The following is a 25520-nucleotide window of genomic DNA, read 5'->3' on the forward strand; positions in this document are numbered from 1 at the left end:
GTCTGATGCTGCCTCTAAACAGACAAGCCTATTTTATCCAACTGGATGACAAATTCCTCAAAGTGAGAGAAACGGTCTTATGCTTCCTGACGTATCCATGAGTAAATAAATACATGCATTTTTAAAAATGTTTTATTTGTTTATTTTGAGAGAGGGAGAAAGGGAGGGGAAGAGAGAGATGGAGAGAATCCCAAGTAGGCTCTGCACTGTCAGCACAGAGCCCAACACGGGGCTCGGTCCATGAACTGTGAGATCATGACCTGAACTGAGATCAAGAGTTGAACACTTAACCCACTGAGCCAGCCAGGTGCTCCAGTAATACATGCATTTAATAAATGTTTGCTGACAATATAGATCATCAAGAAATGATGGGGGGTGTGCCCGAGTGGCTCAGTTGGTTAGGTATCCGACTTTTGATTCCGGCTCAGGTCATGATCTCATGGTTCATGGGTTTGAGCCCCACTTCTGGCTATGCACTGGCTGTGAGGAGCCTGCTTGGGATTCTCTCTCTTCCTCTCTCTGCCCCTCTCCTGCTTGCGCGTGCACACTCTCTCTCTGTCTCAAAATAAACATTAAAAATTTTTTTTTCTTAAAGAAATGATGGTAGAGTGGGAGGATTAAGTGATAACCAGGAGGAGATTGTGAAGAAGAGGGAGTAAATTCTAACACAGATGCTTTCCTTCTGACCCACAAGCCCCACTTTGCTGTTGGTCTTATCAAGAAGATTGCTGTTGATGGTAATTCACTAATGGATACTAACTTAGCTGGTATGTGTAAACTGATAAAGACATGAATCTTCGTTGAAAAATGGAAGTTTTCTCTAGATCTCAACCAAGAGAAGGTTGGCACTGCATTTCTCTCACATGCTGGGCCAAACAGAAGCTTCCTTTTAGGGTAGGATAGGGAGCTGTCACTTGTTTAATCAGCCAGTGGAGATAATGAAGGTCTGTGGCAGAAGAAAGGGAGAGGAAAGAGGAAAAGAGGAACAATAAAAAGGAGACAACTGAGAAGGGCATGTCCTACAGATGTTTCAGTCGGGAAGGACAGGCAAGGCTCTTTATAAAGCCTCTTTATAAAGAGCTCTTTATAAAGGCTCTTTATAAAAATACTCCTTGAGTATTTTGTCAGTATAATATTTTGTTTATATGAACAGATTAACAAAAGCAAGCTCATTCCTTCCTCCAGCCTTTTCTCATATCCTTCCCCTCATCTGGAGAGTCTTCTCTCTGTCTATCCAAGTCCTGTGCACTGAGATCCAAACAAACTCCTGCGTCTTCATGACTATTCCAGCACCTCCCACCTCCACCCAGACTCCTACAGCACATCTGCTGGGTGCCACACATTTCCTACTAGATTAAGCATATTGTCTTTGAAAGATTCTTGTATGTATGTCTTATAAAACCCCTTGTAAACTCCTTGAGCACAAGGGTCATTTCTTCTGCGGCTGCTACATCTCCCACAGTGCAGACCTTCTACTAGACCTTCTGTCTGGCCTTGCTGACTGACTGAAGCGTTCATTGGGCCCTCTTGTTCTGGCCAGCAATGCAGAGTGCACAATAAAGTCCTTTCACTATGAAATGACAAAGTCAAAGATAGAGGGGCTGAGAAAGTACTTGTACAGAATTATTTATTGTCTCAAATGCCTCATGGTAGCCAGATTCCAGAATCCTCGGGTTTGATAGAAGTGGAAATAACTTTGATATCCATGATGATACTTTTTGAATCAGTATTTCACTTGGAGGGAATGTATAAACGAATAAATAAAAACATGGGTTACATGAGTCAGGGAAAGGAAAGATTTTGTTTTGTGGTTAGCTGATACTCCCCCAAAGTCCTTTTTTCCCTATGTTCCATAGCTGTGAAGCATTCACGGTGGAAATTATTGCTTTTTATATTTCTGGTGATAACAGTGTCACTGGAAGAGAAGAAAAAGGGAAAGATTCACTTATTTTATAGTTTATATTTTCACCTCTAAATGTCCCAAAACTTTGTCAGTTATAAATAGAGATCAGTATTTAGGAAAGAAAGCTGGAGTCACACTACTTTGAATTCTGGGTCTCTCCTCTTCCATGGGGATTTATTTTATTTTATTTTATTTTATTTTATTTTATTTTATTTTTTGGCATTGTGTTGTGAGACAGGGAAACTGAAGGGACCCCATGAAAAAAAGCTGTTTTTTTTCTTTGCTCCTTTTCCTGCTTCTATTTTTGCTAGGACCTGCACTCCCACCCTGCATCAGGGCTTATGGTACAAACAATGTATGCCCTCCTTGTAAAGGTCAAGGAGTTAATGAGTTCTTTGGAGCCTTGCAGCACAATAGATGATATCTAAGAAGTGACTTCGTGGGGTGGTCACGAGGTTTTCCAAGACCACTGACTCCAGATACGACTGACTCCTGACACCAAGACCCCTGGCTCCAGGGACATAAGTGACTTATGGAGGACACCCGAGCACTCACCCATGTTTTGACCAGTTCCTGGATCCCTGAGAAGACGTACACCAGACCACAGCCCTCTAGAAAAACTCTAGACCCAAGCGAAGATGAGACTCCTGTTCCTTTTCCTTTCTCGAGTCTCCCTAATGTTCCATCTGTATCTACTCTCTCTGTATCTTCAATAAACTCTGATCTCATTTCCAGTTGGTTCAAGTTTGATTTCTATCCTGCATGAAGCCACAGACCTTCTTGGTTGGTCTTGCAGGATCCCCTCTGGGTTTTCGACCTGGCCGGCCTGCATCAGTGTGCTCTTACAGACTCCCATCTAATGACACATACGTGGTTTGCAACTCTTTCATCATGCCTAAAGCTTTAAAGCCACAGGGTACTGTTGAGGTTCATGAGAATTGTTAATCAGCCTTGTGAAACTGCATCAATGTTTCCAAGGGATCTAAAAGTGTTCATGCCCACCTGTGTGGTGCAAAGGGAAAATGATTGCACCAGCTTGGTTTTCTTACTACACTCTTGTGTTGTTCTTGTTGTTTTTAATTTTTAATTTATTTTTTAAGTAATCTCTATAGCCAACGTGGGGCTCGAACTCTCAACCCCGAGATCTAGAGTCATATGCTCTTCCGACTGAGCCAGCCCGCCACCCTGATTTTCTTGTAACACTTGTAAAGAACTTGCTCTAGAACAAGACTAGACTTGTAGATAAAAAAAAAAATTACGAAAGCTGTCTCTTTCCTAGACAAATGGTACTCTAGTTTGGGTTTCAGAGGGCTCTTTATATACCTTGCAAGAGATGATGGGTCTTTCAATATTTCTACTCTAGTAAAATTTGGAGCTCTGACCTATAAATTAGTTTGTAACCTGTCGGTGGTATGGGAAAATATGCTCAATCATCTAATGTGATGTCAATTTTCTTTAACCTTCTGGGTAAATGGTGCACATTAAAAAAACAGGACTACTGTTAAATAGATTTTTCTTTATATACATAATGACAAGGAGACTGCACGACATCAATTAAAGAACCAGGATGTGACTAGGTCCACTGCTGCCTGTCTTGGAGCAAGAGAAGGGATCGTCCTAAAAATAATCACCTTTCCTTCTGAGGGGGAAGAGGATATGACCCTGGAAAAAACTTCTCTCTGAGTATTTACCCAGCTAGAGATCTGGATTGTCAGATCCAAACGGTCCCATCACGATCCTTTTTTCCCGGGCAGTGCGTAGATCTTTCACAGGTGATGGTTGACCTCTGCTTCTTGTGTTTAGGCCCAGGACTGGACTCTGTGACCACGGATTTGGTGTGCGGGGCCTGACAGGCTGCAGAGAAATATTAACACATGAGTGCATATGCCAAACATGTGGTCTCATGTAAAAGGTGGACCCAAAGAGAAAGCCTCGTGAGCCATGGTTTATCAGAACAGCTCTATTAACTACTATAATAACTAAAAAAACAGATCATATGAATTCAAGACCTGTCTTTCCTTGTCCCCAGTCAGAAGCCTAACGTGGCAAATATGCCTGAATTTTCTGCCCAAGAAGTCTTGGGTATCTGTGTGATGTTTGGGGTTAGCCTACATTTTCTGTCTTTACTATCATGCAGAAGCAGCAGCAGCAATGGGCCAGTCTTGTAGCCGTGAATAAAGAGACCTGCTCCAGGGGTGTGCCGAGGAGGTATGTTCACTCAGGGTGAATAGTCCCTGGGGACGCAGTCCTGTTCTATTTCAACCCATAAACCAATATAGTGATGGCCAGGATTGAGCCTGTACCTAGGTTAAAGCATCCTCAGAAATCTAGATACTTCTAATACCAATTTTCTGTATTAGTCCATGGAATAATAAAGAGAGAGATCCTCTGTGGAGAAAAAAAGAACCCTTATGCACTGTTGGTAGGAATATAAATTGGTACAGCCACTGTGGAAAACATGTATGGAGTATCCTCCAAAAGTTGAAAATATAAATACCATATGATCCAATAATTCCACTACTGGGTATTTACCAAAAGAAAACAAAAAACACTAATTTGAAAAGATACATGCATCCCCATGTGTATTGCGGCATTATTTACAACAGCCAAACTATGGAAGCAAACTAAGTGTACATTGATAGAGAAATGGATAAGGAAGATGTGAGAAACACAGTCACATGAATATTACAGCCATAAAAAAGGATGATATCGTGCCATTTTTCAACAACATGGCTGGACCTGCAGGGTACTACGCTAAGTTAAATAAGTCAGATTGAGGAACACAAATGCCATATGATTTCACTCATATGTGGAATCTGAAAAAAAAAAAAAACTCAAAAAAACAAAAAATGAAGGGGCACCCAGCTGGCCCAGTTGGTGGAACATTTGACTCTTGATGTTGGGGACATGCGTTCAAGCCCCAAGCTGGGCCTAGAGCTTACTCAAAAAAGAAAAAATAAGTAATAAAGAATTTTGAAATGAATAAACAGGGGCACCTGGGTGGCTGCATTGGTTAAGTGTTTGACTCTTGATTTCAACTCAGGTCATGATCTCATGGTTTGTGGGATCGAGTCCCGCATCGGGCTCTGCACTGACCGTGCGGAGCCTGCTTGGAATTCTGTCTCTCCCTCTCTCTCTGCCCCTCCCCTCCTCTCTCTCTCAAAATGAACAAATAAACTTTAAAAAACAAACAAAAAATATACCAACGTGTAAATACTGAATATGTAGATGTTAAAAGTTAGACCATTTGCATCTATTTAAACTTAAAATGAAAACACTTATCTTTGTAACGATTTTTTTTATTTTTGGGGCATGTGGTGGATCACTCTTGATCTTGGCTCAGGTCATAATCTCACAGTTTGTGAGTTCAAACCCCTCATTGGGCTCTGGGCTGGTGACACAGAGTCTGCTTGGGATTCTGTCTCTCCCTCACTCTGCCCCTCTCCCTCCTCAAATAAGCATTTTTAAAAAGATTTTTTTTTTAAATGAGCAGCAGGCAAAAGTTTAATAGAGTATAAGATCAGAAAGTGTGAATAGCATGAAAGCTGTCTTTACAGAGAGCTGGCATTCAAAAATGAATGCCCCTAAAAAAAGATCAAAAAAAATTTTTTTTAAAGATTTTATTTTTGAGAGAGTAAGAGAGAAAGAGAGAGAGAGTGAGAGAAAGTGTAACCAGGAGAGGGGCAAAGGGAGAAAGAATGAATCCCAAACAGGGTCCACACCCACTGTAGAGCCCAATGTGGGGCTCCATCCCACAACTGTGAGATTATGACCTGAGGCAAAATCAAGAGTCAGAAGCTTAACTGACTGAGCCACCCAGGCACCCCAAGATTTTATTTTTAAGTAATCTCTACATCCAGCATGGCACCCAAACCCCCAACCCTGAGGTCAAGAGTCACATGCTTCCGGTGCCTGGGTGGTTCAGTTGGTTAAGCGTCCGACTTCAGCTCATGTCATGATCTCATGGTTCAATCATCATCCCATGGGAAAGTAGCCACAGGCAGTTTATAATGAATGAGTGTGGCTGTGTTCAATATAAGTTTACATGTGGGCACTGAAATTTGAGTTTTGTATACATGTTTGTTGCAAAATACTATTCTTCATTTAACATTCAAAATTATAAAAATCATTCCTACTCCATGGAGTGTTTAAACACCAGAGACAGGCTGGATTTTGTCTGAGGGCCACAATTTATTGACCCCTGAATTATAGTAATTTGGTAAGTCTTAAAAACTAGAAGTCAGTAGTCTCAAAGTTAGACTGCAATCTGTCTCACATTGGACGAAGCAAAGGCTTATTCCTTGAGGCCTTAACCAAAGTAAATCAGAAATATATGACGTAAAACATGAAAGTTCTTCTATTGCCCGTGATCCCATTCCCAGAGAAAACATCTGTCTTCAGTTTGGTATATATCTTTCCTGATATTCACCTGTGCAAACACATATACATATGCACACAACATATATGGTTCTAAAGAAACCATATATAGGGGCGCCTGGGTGGTTCAGTCGGTTAAGCGTCCGACTTCGGCTCGGGTCATGATCTCACCGTTCGTGGGTTCAAGCCCTGAATCGGGCTCTGTGCTAACAGCTCAGAGCCTGGAGCCTATTTCAGATTCTGTGTCTCCCTCGCTCTCTGCCCCTCCCCCACTCACGCTCTGTCTCTGTCTCAAAAATAAATAAACATTAAAAAAAATTAAAAAAATAAAGGAACCATATATAAATGTATGAATTGTGTTTTTTTTTTAACAAAAAATAAGACAACATATATATTGTTTGGTGATTTGATTTTCCAATTTGCAATATATTTTAAACATCCTTCCTTGTCATTCTTGTTAACAATTGCCTATCAACAGGCATTTGCATCATTTCCAATTTTGAAATTATAAGCAATGAACATCTGTATGTGTGTATCTTTGTACACATGGGTGAATATTTCATTTATTTTTTATGTTAAAGGTTTATATTAATTAATTTATTTTTTAAAGTTTATTTATGGGGCGCCTGGGTGGCGCAGTCGGTTAAGCGTCCGACTTCAGCCAGGTCACGATCTCGCGGTCCGTGAGTTCGAGCCCCGCGTCGGGCTCTGGGTTGATGGCTCCGAGCCTGGAGCCTGTTTCCGATTCTGTGTCTCCCTCTCTCTGCCCCTCCCCCGTTCATGCTCTGTCTCTCTCTGTCCCAAAAATAAAAAAACAAAACGTTGAAAAAAAAAAAAAAGTTTACTTATTTATTTTGAGAGAGAGAGTGTACTTGCATGCAAGTCGGGGAGGGGCAGAGAGAGAGGGAGAGAGAGAGAATCTTAAGTAGGCTCCCCACGTTGGGTTTGATCTCATGACCATGCGATCATGACCTGAGCCAAAATCAAGAGTTGGATGCTTAACTGACTGAGCCACCCAGGCACCCCATCACATGGGTGAATACTTTTAATTTTTTTTTTTAACATTTATTCATCTTTGGGAGACAAAGAGGGAGCATGAGTAGGGGAAGAGCAGAGAAAGAAGGAGACACAGAATCTGAAGCAGACTCCAGGCTCTGAGCTGTCAGCACAGAGCCCAACGCGGGGCTCAAACCCATGAATCATGTGGTCATGACCTGAGCCGAAGTCAGACGCTCAACTGACCGAGCCACCCGGGTGCCCCACAGGTGAATATTTTAAAGGATAGATTTCTAAAAGTAGAATAATTCAGTCAAAGACTTCAATTTTTTATATTGGTGAAGTTATCTGAAAGTTTATACTAGAGTTTCTCAATCTTGATTCTATTGACATTTGGGTTGAATAATTCTTCGCTGCAGGGCTGTACCATATATTGTAGAGTGTTTATTAGCATCTCTGGTCTCTGCCCATTATATGCCAGTAGCAACTTCCTGCTGTGACAACCAAAAAATGTCTCTAGACAATGCCAAATGTCCCCTGAGGGCAAAATCACTTTGGGTTGAGAATCACTGCCCTGGACATTTGTTTTCTTTTATTTTCCTTTTATTTCTCTTTTTTCCTATTCCCCTTTCAGCAACTTCTCATATGATCCTTCCTTCATGAAGGAAAAGTACTTAAAGGAACTTGTGATTCAGTATATATCACCTGTGAGATAATAGAAAAAATATATGTTAGTCTCCTCCACCACCCATTCCTGGCACAGAGCTCCTGAAGCTCCCTTAATTTCTTAATAATAAGAATACTAGGAGCATCTTTTGTTCTCATATTTGTCCTTGACCCCTTCCCTGACACGGGGCTCTTAAAACCTTTGTAAATTCTTAAGTGATAAAGAGAAAGTGGAGCATATTTTGGTCTATTGAGATAACCCTGGGTGGGCTTCTGGGTGGGAGCTGGTCACCAGAAAGACCAAGCCATGATTAGAAGCTTGGGATTTTCAGCCCATTCCTCAACCTTTAGAGAAGGTAAAGGGGCTAGAAATCAATAATTAATAATTAATTATGCCTGTGGGGGGAAGCCTCCATAAACTCCCAATAGTGTGGAGTTCAAAGAATTTCTGGTTGGTGAACACATTCACACCAGGAATGTGACACACACCCCAACTCCATAAGAACAAAACCTGCTTTCAGAACCCTCCCAGACCTCCCTCTATGTGGCTTGGTCTGGCTGTTCATTTCACTTGTCTCCTTCATCGTATCCTTAATAAACTGGTAAACATGTCTCCCTGAGTTTTGTGAACTACTCTAAGAAATTAATTGAAACCAAGGAGGCGGCTGTGGGAACCTCAGATTTGTAGTCAAATTGGACAGAAACTGAGGGTAACCTGGAGACCTATTACTTGTGATTGGCATCTGAAGTAAGGCAGGAGCAGCCTTGAGGGCCCAAGCCCTCTTAACCTGTGGAATTGGACACTATCTCCAGGTAGATAGGGTTAGAATTGAGTTAAATTGTAGGACCCCAAGCTGGTGTTGCAGAGAATTGCTTGTTGTGAAGAAAAACCTTCATGCATCTGGGGACCAGAAGTGTCTGAGTGAAGTGTTGTGAATGTTTTGTATGTGAAGGGTAAAGGAGACACATAAGAAAGACACAAGAGGAGGAAAGAACTGGCTTTTCCATATACAAGAGGGAAAAACTGAGGTTGTTCTAAGATATCACCCCCCTGTTATTGAGACAAGGAAACTGAAGGGACTCCATGAAAAAAAAGCTGATTTAAAAAAATTTTTTTAATGTTTATTATTATTTTTTTTTTGAGAGAGAAAGAGAGAGAGAGAGAAAGTGGGGGAGGGGCAGAGAGAGAGGGAGACACAGAATCCAAAGAGGGTCCAGGCTCTGAGCTGTTAGCACAGAGCCCGATTCGGGGCTTGAACTCACAAACTGTGAGATTATGATCCGAGCCAAAGTTGGATACTTAACTGACTGAGTAACCCAGGTGCCCCCAAAAGCTGTTTTTTAACTCCTTTTCCTGCTTCTATTCTTGCTAGGACCTGCACTCCCACCCTGCATCAGGGCTTATGGTACAAACAATGTATGCCCTCCTTGTAAAGGTCAAGGAGTTAATGAGTTCTTTGGAGTCTTGCGGCACAATAGATGATATCTAAGAAGCGACTTCGTGGGGTGGTCACGAGGTTTTCCAAGAACACTGACTCCAGACACCACTAACTCCTGACACCGAGACCCCTGGCTCCAGGGACATAAGTGACTTATGGAGGACACCTGGGCACCGGCCTTGTTTTGACCGGTTCATGGATGCCTGAGAGGATAGTACATCAGACCATCATCCCCAAATCCCAGATTGGGAGCAAAGACAAGACTCATTCTTCTTTCCTTTTTTTTTTTTAATTTTTTTTTTTTAATGTGTATTCATCTTTGAGAAAGAGAGAGACAGAATGTGAGTGGGTAAGGGGCAGAGAGACAGGGAGACACAGAATGTGAAGCAGGCTCCAGGCTCCGAGCTGTCAGCACAGAGCCTGATGCTCGGCTTGAACTCACCAACCGTGAGATCATGACCTGAGCCGAAGTCGGACGCTTAACTGACTGAGCCACCCAGGCGCCCCTCATTCTTCTTTCCTTTTGGAATCTCCCAGATGCTCTGTCTGCATCAGCACTCTCTCTATATCTTCAGTAAACTCTGATCTCACTTCCTGCTGGCTTGAATTTGATTTCTATCCTGCATAAAGCCAAGGATCCTCTTGGCTGCTCCTGCAAGACCCCCTCTGGGTCCTCAAACCCAGACAGCTTGTATCACTATGGGCTGAATTGTATGCCCCTCCCAACAAAATTCATATGTTAAAGTCCTAACCTCTGGTACCTCAGGATATGATATTTGGAGATAGTCTTTAAAGGGGTAACTAAGTTAAAAGGAGATCATTAAAGTAGACCCTAATCTAATATGACTGGTGTCCTTTACAAGACAAGGTGCCTTTCACAAGACAAGGAACAAGGTCACAGAAACCAGCTCCATCAATACACTGACCTCAGACTTCCAGTCTCCAGAACTATGAGAAAAGAAACTTCTTTTGTTTAAGCCATCAAGTCTGTAGTACTTTGTTATGACAGACCTAGCAAACTAATACACCTTCCAGTGTATTTGAATTTTATTTCTTTATTTTTTCGTTTATTTAGTTTGAGAGAGAGCAAGTGCAAACACTTAAGTGGGAGAGAGGGAGAGGGTGAGGGAGACAGAGAATCCCAAGCAGGCTCCATGCCATCAGCACAGAGCCCGATGTGGGGCCCGAACTCACAATCTATGAGATCATGACCTGAGTCAAAATCAAGAGTCAGCCACTTAACTGACTGAGCCACCCAGGTGCCCTAATTTAACTTGTTTTCTATAGCAACTTCTCTGATAAGCAATTATTAACTTCTATAATCTGAATGTCAAGTTCCTTTGATTTTCAAAAATTTTTTAAGCTTATTTATTTTTGAGAGAGAGGGAGAGAGAGAGAGAGAGAGAGAGGCAGAGCAAGTGGGGGAGGGGCAGAGAGAGAGGGACAGCGAGGATCCCAAGCAGGGCCTGCACTGCCAGCACAGAGCCCAACGAGGGGCTCAAACTCACGAACTTCGAGATCATGACCTGAGCCGAAATCAAGAATTGGACTCTTAACCGACTGAGCCACGCAGGGGCACCTCTCTTTTTTAAAAGAGAATTCTATTGACTCAAAAAAACCAGAAAAGCAAGACAAACAATGACTGGAGATCGTGAAAAATGAGATGAGTTTGAGAAAGTAAAGTTTGTTGCTTAAAAAACACTGTATTTTTAATTGCACAAGGATGTTGTAACAGCACTCTAGCTGATCTTAAGAGTTAACTAGCTTCAAGTTAACACACTCCTTGCTTGCCGGAGATGAAGGACCTTCATCTGTAACAGAACCAATTTGCTTTCTTTGAGATTTGCTGGCCACTGGTCTTGTGGAATAGAGGACCACAACGTTCCCAGACCACAGAAGCCAGCAAGTCTGTTTGAAGTCCCCTTAGCTTTCTGATTAGCTCAGGTACCTCTTAGCAACATGTTTTTCATTTTTAAGGTCACACAAATGACTTTACTGACCTCTCTTTGCACATATGTAGACCTTGTCCTCCTTTGCAGAAAGAACAGACTATTCTTGCACAACCCTTGGGTACCAAGGAAACAGAACTTGTTGCACAACCTCTGAGTAGTACCAAGATGACTGAGGCTGGCATCATGGAGTCTGCAGCGGGCGCCTGCTGGCTCATGATCTTTCGCTCGCAAACGCTCGCGCGCGCGCGCGCGCACACACACACACACACACACACACACACACACACACACACAATTCTGGAACAGGCAGAAACCTGGGAGTTCTCCTTTGGACAAGAGTCTGCCTTCTCCCTAGATGGCCAGACTCCTGAATAAAGCTCATATTCCTTTTCAGTCAAAACTTATCTATCGTCTTTTGAGTATTCGCCTTTCAAGTGACCAGCAGCTGAACTTGTGTTTCATTAACAGTATGTTTTATGTGGAAAACCCAGAACATACAAACAACCAAAGAAGATAAAAATCACCTGAATCCCACTATACAAAGGTAATCACGTTTAAAAAAAAATTTTTTTTAATGTTTATTTTTGAGAGAGAGAGAGACAGAGAGTAATCAGGGTAGGGGCAGAAAGAGAGGGAGCCACAGATTCTGAAGCAGGCTCCAGGTTCTGAGCTGTCAGCACAGAGCCCAACGCGGAACTCAAATTCACAGACCGTGAGATCATGACCTGAGCTGAAGTGGGACACTCAACCGACTGAGCCACCTAGGCGCCCCCAAAGGTAATCACTGTTAAATATTGTGGTGCAAAGACACCAAAACTTTCTTTAGTAGCATGTTTTCTTTGAAATAAACAACAGGCCCCAAGGGAGTCACTTTTGCTAAACCCCATCAAGACTCAACATTTAAACCTAACTGCACTTCCAGCCTCTCCCAACAATGGAACTTTAAACCAATCAGTCTGGAATTTCCAGATCTGCACCGCTAAGGTAATCCGTATGATAAGACCCTTTGTCTTCCCCTATGGGAAGGTAACCTCCACTGAAATATCCCATTCTTTTAACTTCTTTGTCCCACCCTCTTTCTGCCTATAAAATGCCTGCCATTTTGTACAACTTGGAGCTCCTTTCTACTTGCTGGATGGGATGCTTCCTAATTCATAAATTTGTTGAATAAAGCCAATTAGATCTGAAAACTTACTCAAATGTTGCTTTTTAACAGTATGTATGCATATATGGATAGGTAGGTATACACATACACATCACACATACATAAATGTCCCCCCACATGGGATCCTACTGGAATACTTGTGTCTGCTTCTTTTCCCACCCAATGATACATTAAGAACATTATTCCATGTCATTCAATTGTATTTCTGAAGATGGTTATTAATATCTGCTTTTATAGTGAGAACTAAGTAGCATTACAGGAAAAGTGATGAAATTTTAAAAAAGTCAGGCTCCAAAAGATGTCTCTCAGTCACAAGGGAAACTAGAAGACAGATAGCAACAACACTCTTTGCGGAAATCACAAAATGTTGAAAAAGCAAAGGATGAGGTCACAGGACACACTGAGAGGAGATGTTTGTACCGGATGTGGAAAATATAAATTTAGAGCTCTCCTCTAGCTGAATTTCTTCCCAAGCTTTGTGAGCCCAGAAGCACAGCCCATCCCCCTAGTTCACTGCAGGATGTATCCCTAGTCTACTGAAAACTATTCCCTTTGAAAAGGTAGTTAAATCTCCCAGTGACAAACTAAACTACCTTCTTCAACATTTCCCCAGGGATCTGATATTTTGGCCTTGCCAGCACACACAACCTGTGTGTCAATTAAGAAGAGGGATCCCTTTCCTGCTGTCCCTTCTTCTGTACACTGAAGCCCTAAACTAGACACGGGACTTGGGAGGATATGATACTGCCCCCCTGCCACCCGCCCCAGCTCATACTTTGACCCTTGGTCTAATAACTGCAGAGTAGTTCCTTACACAATGGCCTTGTCTGATATGGTCCCTGTAGATTTACTTAAACTTCCATGGAACATATGCAAAAATAATCTTAATCTCCCCATCCCAGCTGTCACTTTGCCCAATTCAAGAACTTCCTGTCTTATCCCACTCCAAGTTCCTCCAAACCAGGCCAAGGGCACACAAGCCATGTTATAGGGCTTTGCTCCATAATAATAAATTATTATTATAGCTACCATTTTTTAAGTGTTTAGTTCTGTACCAGACCCTGTGCTAAATGCCTTATATGCATTATTTTATCTTCACAACTCAATGAAGAAGTAAGTTTAATTATTATTCCCATTTTACAGATAAGATTGCTGAGACCTGAGAGAGTAACTTGACTGGGCTAATAATGCCACAGATACTAATGAGTGACAAGGAATCAATTCTGGTTGGTCTGTTTCCCACAAACATTTCCCGTGCACCTCTTGTATGAAAGGCAGTTTGCTAAAAGCAAGAGAAAAAGGCATAAGGAAGACCTTTCCTTGAAATCCCACCATCTTTGAAAGAGTTTACAGTTTAGGAAGTTTAGGAAGGAATATGACAAGCACACGATACACCAATACAAGGCACAAGGTGCTAAGCTCGTGCGAAAGGGTCAAAGTTCTCTTAGAGAGATGGGAGAGCCTTTGGGGAGGAGATGGAATATGAAATGGGCTTTAATAAGGGTTTTCGCAAAAGATGTTTGGAGGACAGCGTTTGGGGGAAACAGCATGAGTAAAGGTATGGAGAACATAGGCAAGGAACAATAAATAGTTTAACTTACAGAAGTAGAGCTTGGGAGAGTTGTGGCTGATAAAGCTGTAGCATTACATGACTTCGGTATCTAGCTAAGGAACTTGGATTGGTGGATGGAACACCAGATGGGTTTTGAGTGGGGTGATGGCAAGTCTGGGTATACAAACCTGAGAAAATTAATGTTGTAGCTACCTGTGTTATAAATTAGCACAGGGAGAGATCAAAGATAGAGATCAGTTGGGAGGCTACTTGTAATAGACCAGGAATTCTTGGTCTCAGCACTATTGACTTTTGGGTCAGATAATTATCTGGGTGTGTGTGTGTGGGGGGGGGTGTTCTTTGCACTGTAGATGTTTAGCAGCATCTCTGGGCTCTATTCACTATATAACATTCCACCCCACCCCCAATTGAGGCAAAATCGCCCCCATTGTGGGCCACTGTAATAGACCATATTACAGGCAGAAATTTTAAAAGGTGGATGTGACACATGGGCAAGGGTAAAACCTAAAAGCTTTGGTAAGTGTTTGGAGTCCAGAGGACTGGGGATCAAATAGAACCAGTGAAAAGGCCCTATAGGCCATGTAGTCTAACATACTCCTAATTGCTTGCAACCCTAAACTCTTTAGAAGGGCAATTTGGTAAACCCTTTCGAAGGTAGTTTGGTAAAACCTTCTAACAATAACAAAAACTATCTTGCCTTTTGGCCCAGCAATTCAATTCCTGGAAATTTATCTTAAATGATTCAAATGAAGACACAGAATCTTTGTGTACAAAGCAATAATACTTACATGGAATAGTGACCATGCCGTTCTCAACAATTGCACCCTCATACCTACCACATTGAACAGTGCCTGCTAAATGAGAGGCTCAGATTTAAGAAGTCAATTTAAGATTCAGATGTGTGATCCAAAACTCTGGAGAAGTCGTAGCTAATGAAACAAAATCCCAGATGGGGTGAAAAAGGCAGATATCAAGAATCCAAGTATAAAAGCTCATAACTTTCTTTTTTAACTTCTTTCTCATATCATAGAAAGGGAAATGACTGGAATTTTGTCTATCCGTGCTTTTTTTTTTTTCTAATTTGAGGTTGTGTCAAGGAGGGATTTGAACTCACAACCCCGAGATCAAGTCATATGCTCTACCAAATGAGTCAGCCAGGCTCCCCCCACCCTCCACAGTTACTGAGATTGCGTATTGGCCAAAGGAGGAGGGAAGTTATGGCGTCAATCAATGACGTCATCTGCTCAGAAAGACCCGGTGCGCCCCCCATCCCCACTCCGGTTTGAACTTTGCCTGAGGAATCTCGCTCTTTGCCCGAGGACATTCCTTTAAAATAAGAATTTCGAGACTTCCCGTGCAAAGTTGCTGGGAAACACGCTGTTCGGGAATGAGGACGTCCTGGGGCACACTCCAATATACAGAGATTAAAGAGTTCCCGACAATTTGGTTTTTAAATTGCCCTGCAAACGTGAAATCCTTGCTGATCTGGCAGCTACTCCGCTATGGTGGTGAGAGACAGACTACCAGCCGGGCGAGAGGGAGGTGCCGGGCGGAAGAATGGCAGGCGTGGCCAACCCGGAGGCGGCTGGAGGCCGCGCCCCCTTCCCAGAGTGCCCCGCAGCCGCTCCCCGCGAGATCTCTTTTCTAGCCAGCCCTGGCCCGGCTCAGGAGGTGCTGCCACCATGGATGGGCTTCGGGCTAGCGCAGGGCTGTTGAGGCGTGGGCGGTTGAGACGCCGGCGCCAGCCGCAGCCACACAGCGGGTCGGTCCTGGCCCTGCCCTTAAGGCCCAGGAAGATCCGAAGGCAGCTGAGGAGAAGCGTGGCGTCCCGCATGGCCGCACTGAGGGCCCAGACACTGCCGAGCGAGGACTCGGAGGACTCGAGGGTGGAGTCGACGGTCGACGATCCTGGAGACCCGGTGGCTGGTGGGGCAGCGACCATCCCGGATGCAGCCCGGCGAGAGCCGTACGGTCACCTGGGGCCTGCAGAGCTGCTGGAGGCCTCGCCCGCGTCCCGCTCCCTGCAGACCCCCCGCGCGCTGGTGGAGGCGCAGACCCCGCCGGCCCGCCTGGTGGAGGCTCAGACCCCGCCGGCCCGCCTGGTGGAGGCGCCCGCCCTGCCCGCGCGCCTAGTGCCGGCTCCCGCGCCTCCCGCGCGCCTGGTGGAGGTGCCCGCTGCGTCGGCGCGCGTGGTGGAGACCTCGGCGCTGCTGTGCCCTGCCCAGCACTTGGCGGCCGCCCCGCCATCCGTGGCCCCCGCAACGCTGTCGGGGCCGCAGGTGGATAGCACCGGCGGGGAGTTGGCCTGGGACTCGCCGCTACAGCGCGTCCTGGCGGAGCTGAACCGCATCCCCAGCAGCCGGCGGCGGGCCGCGCGCCTCTTTGAGTGGCTCATCTCGCCCATGCCGCCCGACCATTTCTACCGGCGCCTGTGGGAGCGGGAGGCGGTGCTGGTGCGGCGGCAGGACCACGCCTACTATCAGGGGCTTTTCTCCACCGCAGACTTGGACTCCATGCTGCGCCACGAGGAGGTGCAGTTCGGGCAGCACCTGGATGCTGCTCGGTACGTCAACGGGCGGCGCGAGACCCTGAACCCCCCCGGCCGCGCGTTGCCTGCCGCCGCCTGGGCCCTGTACCAGGCTGGCTGCTCCCTGCGTCTCCTCTGTCCGCAGGCTTTCTCGACCACAGTGTGGCAGTTTTTGGCCGTGCTCCAAGAGCAGTTTGGCAGCATGGCAGGCTCCAACGTTTACCTCACGCCCCCCAATTCGCAGGGTTTTGCCCCCCACTACGACGACATCGAGGCTTTTGTGCTGCAGCTGGAAGGTAGGAAACTCTGGCGTGTGTACCGACCCCGGGTCCCGACCGAGGAGCTGGCCCTGACATCCAGCCCCAACTTCAGCCAGGATGACCTCGGTGAGCCGGTGCTGCAGACTGTGCTGGAACCTGGAGATTTGCTCTACTTTCCTCGGGGCTTCATTCACCAAGCCGAATGCCAGGATGGAGTGCACTCTCTGCACCTCACCTTGTCCACGTACCAGCGCAATACCTGGGGCGACTTCCTGGAGGCCGTCCTGCCCCTGGCAGTGCAGGCTGCCATGGAAGAAAATGTGGAGTTCCGAAGGGGTCTTCCCCGAGATTTCATGGATTACATGGGGGCCCAGCACTCAGATTCCAAGGATCCACGAAGAACCGCTTTTATGGAGAAGGTGCGAGTCTTGGTTGCCCGCTTGGGACACTTTGCCCCTGTCGATGCTGTGGCTGACCAGCGAGCCAAAGACTTCATCCACGACTCTCTGCCCCCTGTGCTGACTGATAGAGAGAGGGCACTAAGTGTTTATGGGCTCCCAATTCGCTGGGAGGCTGGAGAACCTGTTAACGTGGGGGCCCAGTTGACAACAGAAACAGAAGTGCACATGCTTCAGGATGGGATAGCTCGGCTGGTGGGTGAGGGAGGCCATTTGTTTCTCTATTATACAGTGGAGAACTCCCGTGTTTATCATCTGGAAGAGCCTAAGTGCTTGGAGATATACCCACAGCAAGCTGATGCCATGGAACTTTTGCTCCGCTCCTACCCAGAGTTTGTGAGAGTAGGGGACCTGCCCTGTGACACGGTGGAGGACCAGCTTTCCTTAGCGACCATGTTATATGACAAGGGGCTGCTGCTCACCAAGATGCCTCTAACCTGAACTAGTTTCTTCTTGATTGTTGGAATCAAGACAGTGGTGATTCTCTCTTAGCCACCATTACCATATTTTTGGCAGGGGGGTGGGGTAGGAGGGACTCATGTTCTTACCTTGATAACCATTTACCTTTATGACTGCTCACATTTACCTTTATGACTGCTTTAATGTCACACATTTCAGATGGTTTTCCAGGAATCACCACTTCATCTAGGCACAAAAGTAAAAGCAGAAGTTGGAGGTGGAAAAAAGGAGCAATTTTTGCAGAAGTAACTTTGATCCCTGATCATTTCAGAGCACCAGCTTCATCACCCTCAGGCTTCAGCGTACTGTGTAGCACTTGCTGTGTCATTCTGCTTGAGACATTAGAAGTTTTTATTTGGAATTTGCATCCTTCATTTGAGTTCTCTTCAGTTTGGGGGGAGGGTTGGGGTCAGTATCTTGTTTGCTACTGTGAGTTTGTATGAATGTTAGAAAAGTTATTAATTAAAGTGCCAAAGAATGTTTCTCTTTTTAAAGGCTAGATTATTATGAAGGAATTGGGTTGGGGGGTGGGAGATAGGAAAAATCTGTAATGACTGATGTGAAAGGTAACTTGGGGTGGTTGTAGGATTGAGGCCAATTCTATAACTTTGGGGGTAATTTATTCATTTTAATCATGCTACTTGAACCCCAAACAGCACAATCCTATTGGAAAAGTTAAGAGTGCATTATGTTTTTGTTCCGTGCTTGCTTGCATCAGTGGCTGGCATTGCTCCCCAAGGGACAGCATGTCACCTAGTTGTGCTATCATAGGCCTCAGTCAACCAACTTATAGCAAGCTGGCCATGAAGGGAAGCTGGTGTTCAAGTTACTTTCCACTCTCATTTTTTTCTGGCAGTTGGAAGAATCTTCCCCAAACCTGGAAAGTGAATATTTTCATGGTTGGTGGAAAAGAGCCTGGTGTACCAGAGAGAGCACTGGACTTGGAACCAGAAGACCTGGGTTTGGGGTGGTGGCTGGTAGGCAGCTGGCTGAATGATCTGAGGCTGCCGCTACACCTGGGCACACAGATTTTGTAAGTATATTTTGGTACAGCTTGATGTCTGCACTTCATTTAGGTTGTGTCTGGAACTTTCAGAGCCTATCACCATATCTGATAGGTGCAGTTATATATAAGGTTGAGAACTTTCTGAGGTCTTTTTTTTTTTAAGTTGGGAAAGCATGGATGTACATAAAATAAAAATGATAGCTCTCTCTCCAGTTCTACTTTCCAGAGGTAACTACTATTAAAAGTTAAACTCACAAGGCTTTGTTTGGATGCTTAATCAAACATACGGTAGTTTGTTTGTTTTTTTGGTTTGTTTTATACTCTTGTTTTTCTAATCTGTCAGTTTTGGACCTAACTTTTCAAATCAGTTCAGTTAGAACTACCTCTTTTTTTTTTTTTTTTTTAAGTGACAAAATAGCAAATAAAACCCAGGGGACAGACAGAAAAAAAAAATAAAAGGACTAAAAGGATGGCAGCTAAGAAGGAAAGGTAGTAACCTTTCCTGACTCATCCTACCAGGCTCAAAACTAAATTCCCCAAACACCAGATCCCAGAAAAGGCTTGTTAAAGGAGTCACGTGATAGTACTCACCCCTAGGGAACCTACCCTGAAAAGTTTGTTGTAGAAAAGTATGGAGTTTCAATGGTTTATGCCCTTCCTTGGGCTGCCAGTAGACACGTTTTGCTTCCTCCTTCATTTTTCCTATGGCCCTCTCCATCCTGAATATTTTCTGTGTCAGCAAGTCCTTTTGGCTTAGTGTTTGAATCTAGATCAGAAGAAATGATGTTGAAAAAAACAATTGTATTAGGCTGCAAATCATCAAAAAGCGTTAATAAAGGAATGTATTGTGCCTGTTGGTGTTAGGTGGTGGTACAGTGCCTCAGAGCATTCTCTTCTGATGTTGGTTTTACACTTGTTAATGAGAAATTTACATTAGCTTTTTGGGCATGATGAAAGGAACCTAAGAAATGCTTGCTTGATGTGAAGCTGGTTTTGTGAATTATATGAAGAAAGAATCTTACATTTTTAAAGTCTTTGTCCCTCTGTTTCTTCATCTTCTCTAACAACTCTGAAAAATTAGAACCACCTGTTGAACTAGAATGTTCTTTGGTAAAAGCCCAGATTAGGAGGTTAAAAAGGAAAAGGAAAATCTAGGGGGCTAGCTCTAGCCACTCATTCCATCTCTAGGTCTACTTGTAAAAAACAACTTGGGTTTAGTTGATGGTTGGCAGAAAATGGGAGGGGAAGGAAATATATTTCAGAAACAACAACCCTGATTTTGAGGGCTACTTGATAGGCTGATGTGGTGATTGTTTTTATTTTTTTTACTAATAGGGTTTTATAATCTGATCTTGCATAGATGTTTTTGTATCTTTAGAAAATATGTATCTGAGGGGTTGTAGAAAGTATTTCTGTGATGGTGAAAAGGGTCTGAGGAACTCTTGAAAACATAGCTTGCACTTAACTACCCTGTTCTTGATCTCCTGAAGCATTTCTTGGTTTCCTTCATTTTCTAAGTTGAGTATCTTCATGGCCTGGTGAATTTCCCTGAAAGATAAGAGGTACTTCTTAGATTGTTTTTATCCTCAAAAAAAAAGGTATCAGGGTGGAAAATACAGGAGTAGGAATCAGACAGGAATCCTAAATTCCAATCTTCACTGCATTTTGCTGAGCCTTATCTGCAAAACTGGTATGGTGCTTAGCTTATAGGGATGTTGGTGTAGTTTCTAGGAGGATATATTTGAAGATACTAATGGTACCATTTACTGAACACCTTAATGGTGGGTACTAAACATGTCATCTCTTTAATTATTACCACAGACCCATAAGGCAGATTTATAATCTGCATTTGGTAATGAAAAAACGGGCTCAGAAAGTTTAAGTAACTTACCCATGTTCACATTGCTAGTATATACCTGAGCCTGGGATTCAGACCCTGGTCTTTTTGACTCTAAAGCCTGTCATCACAGTAGGCACTTGATAAATGTTAGCTGGATAAATGAATAACTTAAAACCACCTGGAATGGAGAACAGGTGTGTGAACTTCATGACCTATCTAATTTAGGCCAGTTTTTCTGTTACCCACTTAGGTAGGTAGGTAGGTAGGTGGATGGCACAGGTGAGCCTGTGCTTTTACAGCCATTAGACAGCCTAGAAACGCAGGGATGTATTGTGTTAACAAGGATGGGAGAGTGGGCAGTATGAGAGGTCATGGCAGGAGTCAGGTTCAGAGCTTACTTTAGAACAGCCTCATGGTTCTCTAGGAGCAGCACATCTAGGAAGGTGTCCCTGACCCGGTCCCCTTGGAGGTTGAGGGCTAGGATGCTACGGCAAGCTTCTAGTCGTACACCTGGTGACTCTTCATAGTGGATGGCCCAGAGCAGGAGGTCTGTCAGCTGGGGACTCACTTGGCCAATCTGACCCAAAGCTGCAGACATTAGAGGGCAGTATGTATGTTCCACTGTCACTTAAGAGGGAGTTGGCTATATATCCTAACATCCAGAAATGGCCTTATGAATAAATAGTAATAACATATAGACAGCTACCTGCTAAATTAAGTATTGCAAATCTTTAAGTATTTTGTTGGTATCTTTTTCTGGATGACAATTATCATTAGAATTTTACGGATGGGTTAAAGTAGGACATTGTCTCCAAAGGATTCCTGTGGGGATGGGGAGGGAGGATCCATCCCATCCTTACCCCTTACAATATGAAAATAAACTAATTTACTTATTTATCTAGGGATGAGATAATGGGGCGGATAACTCAGAACACTGGCCTCATCAAGTCAAGATGATGGGGAAAAGACACACAATTACTTCACAGGTTTCCTTGGGCAAAGATTGTCCAAGAGAGAAGCAATGCCAAAGATCCTTAAAAAGGAACCCTGGGAAAATTTGAGGGCAGGGTTTTAAGTCTGTAGCAGTCTTGAATCTGGTCTTTTACAGAGTCCTATAGTGGATACCTACTTAGAACTTAGTCCTAATTCTATTGGCAGGGACTGTCTTGTCAGCCCTTTGCCTTAACAAGTTTGACAGAGATCTAGACTTGGGATCTTTAACTGAAAATTAAAAGGAAGAAAATAGTCTTTAATTTCTCAGGCAAGAACTTCTGAGAAGGTGTAATCATCCCTTCAGCTACACCTTATCCCCTTCCTAGAGAGATTCTGGGGATCTATACTAGCATTTGGGAGGCTATTTGAAGTTGAGGAGCTGGGGCCACTCCTGTCATACCTTGAATGGCAAAGGCCTTGATTTTCCAGTAAGGATCTCTCTCTATCAGGTTCAAAAGGCATTCAAGGACCTGGGATGAATAAAAGGGCAGTGTTGAGTGGAGAGGACCAGAGGAAAAGTGAACCAGAGACAGGGACCCCTCTTATCTCTAAAATGTGCTATAATTGGGCACCTGGGTGGCTCAAGTTCAGTGTCTGACTCTTGCTTTCAGCCCAGGTCATGATCCCAGGGTCATGGGATCGAGCCCCACATCGGGTATGCACTGAGTGTGGAGCCTGTGTGAGATTCTCTCTCCCTCTGCCCTTCCCCCTTGCTCACACGCACACGCTTTCTCTCTCAAATAAAACAAAAAATGCTCTACAACTGAAAAATGGGCTTCTGTCAATTCTAGTGACAAATGAGCTGGAGGCTGAAGCACTGTTCTACACACACAGTGCAGTAGCTGAATTATCGCTTATCTAGATTTTCCTCCGCTCACAGTTCTGTGGTCATACAGGCTTCTTTAGAACACCTTGAATCAGGTTTCCCCCTAGTAATTAGGGATTATAACTCCATTCACTGGAGTTGATCATGAAGCCCATAACTGAGGTGAGAACAGGATTCAGGGATGTGCTCAAGAGTTAAGTCTGGGCTGGCTGGGAGCAAAATGTGGTTCTAACTGATTGATGTGGCCAGTCTACCCCCTAACCTTCCAGTTTCTGATCTTTCGTTCTGTGTCCCCACAGAATGGTGAGTGTAGTATGCACAACAAGGGAAGCTCAGGTAATGCACTCTTCAGGTTAATCAGGTAAGATGGCATCATGTTTCTTTGACTCACCATCTTATCACGGATCTGCAGGGCACCTGCTGCCAAACAGGCTGCCCGCCGAACTACCATGAAGTCATCAGAGAAGCAATTCAGGAAACTTGGGAGAAGCTTGGCGGTCATGAGCTTGAGCCCACCAATAAGGGAGAGAGCTTCCACACGCTCCTGGATATTTCCTTGACTCAGCTTGACTCTATAAAGCATAAGTGCTTTTATTTTGTCTCCTTAAACTTTTGGCATCCCCACCACCAATGCCCTCAAGATAAAATCCAACCTCTGTAGGGTCTCCATTATCCATTCCCACCCTTTCCTAGTCAGCCTTATGTCTGTGAGGTTGAAGTTTCACTGGGTAGAGACCTCCATTATTTACTTGGACCCCTATTACTAGCATATGCTAGGCACTAAACTATGTTGAATGACTGAATAAAGGAAACTTTCATGTACCTCTTGTTACAGTCTAGTTCTCTCCACTGTCCTCACACATGCCATCCTCATTTTGCGCATTTAGCTCCCAGCCTGGAAATGTCTTCCCTTCTCTTTGCCTATGTAGTCTTTTTTTTTTTTTAAGTGGTTATTTATCTTTGAGAGAAACAGAGCAGGGGACGGGCAGCGAGAGGGGGAGGCAGAGGATATGAAGCAGGCTCTGTGCTGACAGCAGAGAGCCTGATGTGGGGCTCGAACTCACGAACAGCGAGATCATGCCCTGAGCTAAGTCAGACACTTAACTGACTGAGCCACCCAGGTGTCCCTGCCTAGTTTTCTTATCCATCCTCTCTGAAAGCTGACCTTACTAAGCATTTGTAAATTATGCCTGGCCTCTACAATCAGAATCATGTCATGCTTTTGAACCCTCAAACATCCAAAACAGTGCTTAACACCTAGTGGGCACTCAATGATTCTTTCCTTAGGCACATTGTTAGTGTCCATAGGGACTGGTAATTTTTATTTTTAAGATAATCCTGCAGTGGGACCTAATACAATGCCAAGCATACAAAGCAACTCAGCAGATGCTGGCTGACTGGATCCCAGGCTTCCTAAACACAAGAATAGAAAAGTTACTGTGTGCGTGTTAACTCTACGTTAACTATGTACGTAACTGTGCATCTTACCTGATTGTGTCGTGCACCTCTTTCCCAAGGCTCATTTGCCCCAGAGCTCGGGCCGCTGCACGTCTCACTTCCTTATTCCAGTCGCTCAGCATCAGCTGGATCAACTTATGTTTCATATCCTATAAAGAGGCATAATTTAGGTATAAAATAGCTGCCATTTATTGAATGTCAATTTTGTGCTTGGCTCTGTGCCAGGTGTTTTTACCCATCACTTAATCCACCCAAACAATCCAGTGAGGCAGATTACCATTTGCAGATGACAAAATAGTCTTAGGTTTACTTGCCCAAGGTTAACCTTGAATGCTAGAACCTGGACTCAGACCCAGTTTGCTAAGCTTAGGCTCCAAACTACTATGTTGGGGTCAATGTAATCTGTACTTGAAGGACTTAAAATGTGATGGTGATACATTAATAGGGTGACCAACTCATTCCACTGTGCCTGGGATTTTTCCAGGTTTAGTACTAAAAGTCCTGTGTTCTGGACAAAGCAGGACAGTTGACCTGTATATGTTACTATATCTATATATTAGTACTTCATTCAAAAGGGAAGAGACAGGGGCACCTGGGTGCCTTCAGTTGGTTAAGCATCCGACTCTTGATTTTGATTTCGGCTCAGGTCATGATCTCACAGTTGTGAGGCCCTGAGCTGGGTGTGGAGCCTGCTTGGGATTCTCCCTACCCCCACATGACCTCTGCCTGCCTGCCCCTCTCTCCCTCCTTCTGTCTCTCTCTCTCCCCACTCCCCTCCTGACCTCCTCCCTCCCCCTCTCAAAAACAGGAAGGGAAGAGACAAAGATTACTACAGTTGTAGTTCATGATTGTGTAAATGTGCCCAAGCTATTCTCCCTGTTTGAAACCTCTCTTAGGATTTAGCTCAAAAAGTATCTCTGAACTCTCCTCTGCCCTCTGCAAGCATAGGAAATCCCTGTAATGCTTTACAGTTGCTTCTGTTGTAGCTATTTATAACATTTATCAAGAAAAGACATAATATTTTTGCATCTCCAGTGCTGGCATAGTGACTAGCATGTAGGATGTGATCAGAAACTGCTTGCTTACTGAATGAGTGAAGGACCAATACACATAGTGCCTTTCTTCATTCCAGCAATCTAACGTGAAGCACTCATTTTTATCTGGTCAGTCCCCTGCCTGCTCTGCATGTCTTTTTTACTTTTAGTTGGCAATCTTGAGTGCCAAGTTCTAAGGAGGTGAATGTGCAAATGAGTCAGATTTAAAATGGAGATTCTGACTGAGTTAGCCTGAAGTGACATTTTGCCCTTCTAACAAACCCAGGTCATGTCTGTGCTGCTGGTCAGGACTTTAGAGGAAGGGTACATGGCAGCTGGGGCAGAATTAACCCAGACTAAAACATTTTCAGGTGATTTTACTGAATTCTACCAGGTTTTGGGCTTTCCACTCAACATGCGAGGGTCCAAGGGTGGAAGGTGTTCACTCCTCATGGGTATGGCAGTGTTCTGGGCCATTTTGGAAGTGCTCAGTGTTACAAGGAAAAGATACAGCGCCACACAGGAAGAAGGGGATATCCCCGTTTGGATAGCTAAAGATGTTTTCAAAAATAATGGCAAGAAGCAGGT

The 25520-nt window shown here is 44.2% G+C and overlaps 2 protein-coding genes across 7 annotated transcripts in view; one reads left to right on the forward strand and one right to left on the reverse strand.

Moving 5' to 3' along the window:
• Positions 1–1610: 1610 nt before the first annotated feature.
• HEATR4 (HEAT repeat containing 4) overlaps positions 1611–25520 on the reverse strand; it is a 49665-nt gene continuing 25755 nt past the window's right edge. For 2 of the 3 annotated variants that reach the window (XM_045451489.1, XM_045451491.1), the window contains exons 10-18: positions 23929–24047; positions 22832–23012; positions 22015–22084; positions 21020–21209; positions 20251–20329; positions 19388–19547; positions 17903–17961; positions 3595–3757; positions 1611–1915 (exon numbers count right to left, since the gene is read on the reverse strand). In XM_045451489.1, coding sequence (XP_045307445.1) covers positions 3599–3757; positions 17903–17961; positions 19388–19547; positions 20251–20329; positions 21020–21209; positions 22015–22084; positions 22832–23012; positions 23929–24047 — 1017 coding nt within the window. In that variant the 3' untranslated portion in view covers positions 1611–1915; positions 3595–3598. Of the gene's footprint in view, positions 1916–3594; positions 3758–17902; positions 17962–19387; positions 19548–19803; positions 19851–20250; positions 20330–21019; positions 21210–22014; positions 22085–22831; positions 23013–23928; positions 24048–25520 lie in introns of those variants that run through there. The other variant, XM_045451492.1, reaches the window with a different exon arrangement.
• On the forward strand, positions 15375–23262 carry RIOX1 (ribosomal oxygenase 1). 4 transcript variants are annotated; one of them, XM_045451496.1, is made up of 3 exons: positions 15375–18808; positions 22740–22743; positions 22853–23262. In XM_045451496.1, exon 1 carries the CDS (start codon positions 15574–15576, stop codon positions 17755–17757), a length of 2184 nt encoding a protein of 727 aa, XP_045307452.1. In that variant the 5' UTR covers positions 15375–15573; the 3' UTR covers positions 17758–18808; positions 22740–22743; positions 22853–23262. The 4 variants fall into 4 exon arrangements, with proteins under 4 accessions (XP_045307452.1, XP_045307450.1, XP_045307449.1 ...); XM_045451494.1 differs by having other exon boundaries at positions 15375–18183; positions 18632–18808; positions 22740–23262; XM_045451493.1 differs by having other exon boundaries at positions 22740–23262.

Source organism: Leopardus geoffroyi, chromosome B3 (genome assembly GCF_018350155.1).
Source record: "Leopardus geoffroyi isolate Oge1 chromosome B3, O.geoffroyi_Oge1_pat1.0, whole genome shotgun sequence".
Taxonomy (NCBI): domain Eukaryota; kingdom Metazoa; phylum Chordata; class Mammalia; order Carnivora; family Felidae; genus Leopardus; species Leopardus geoffroyi.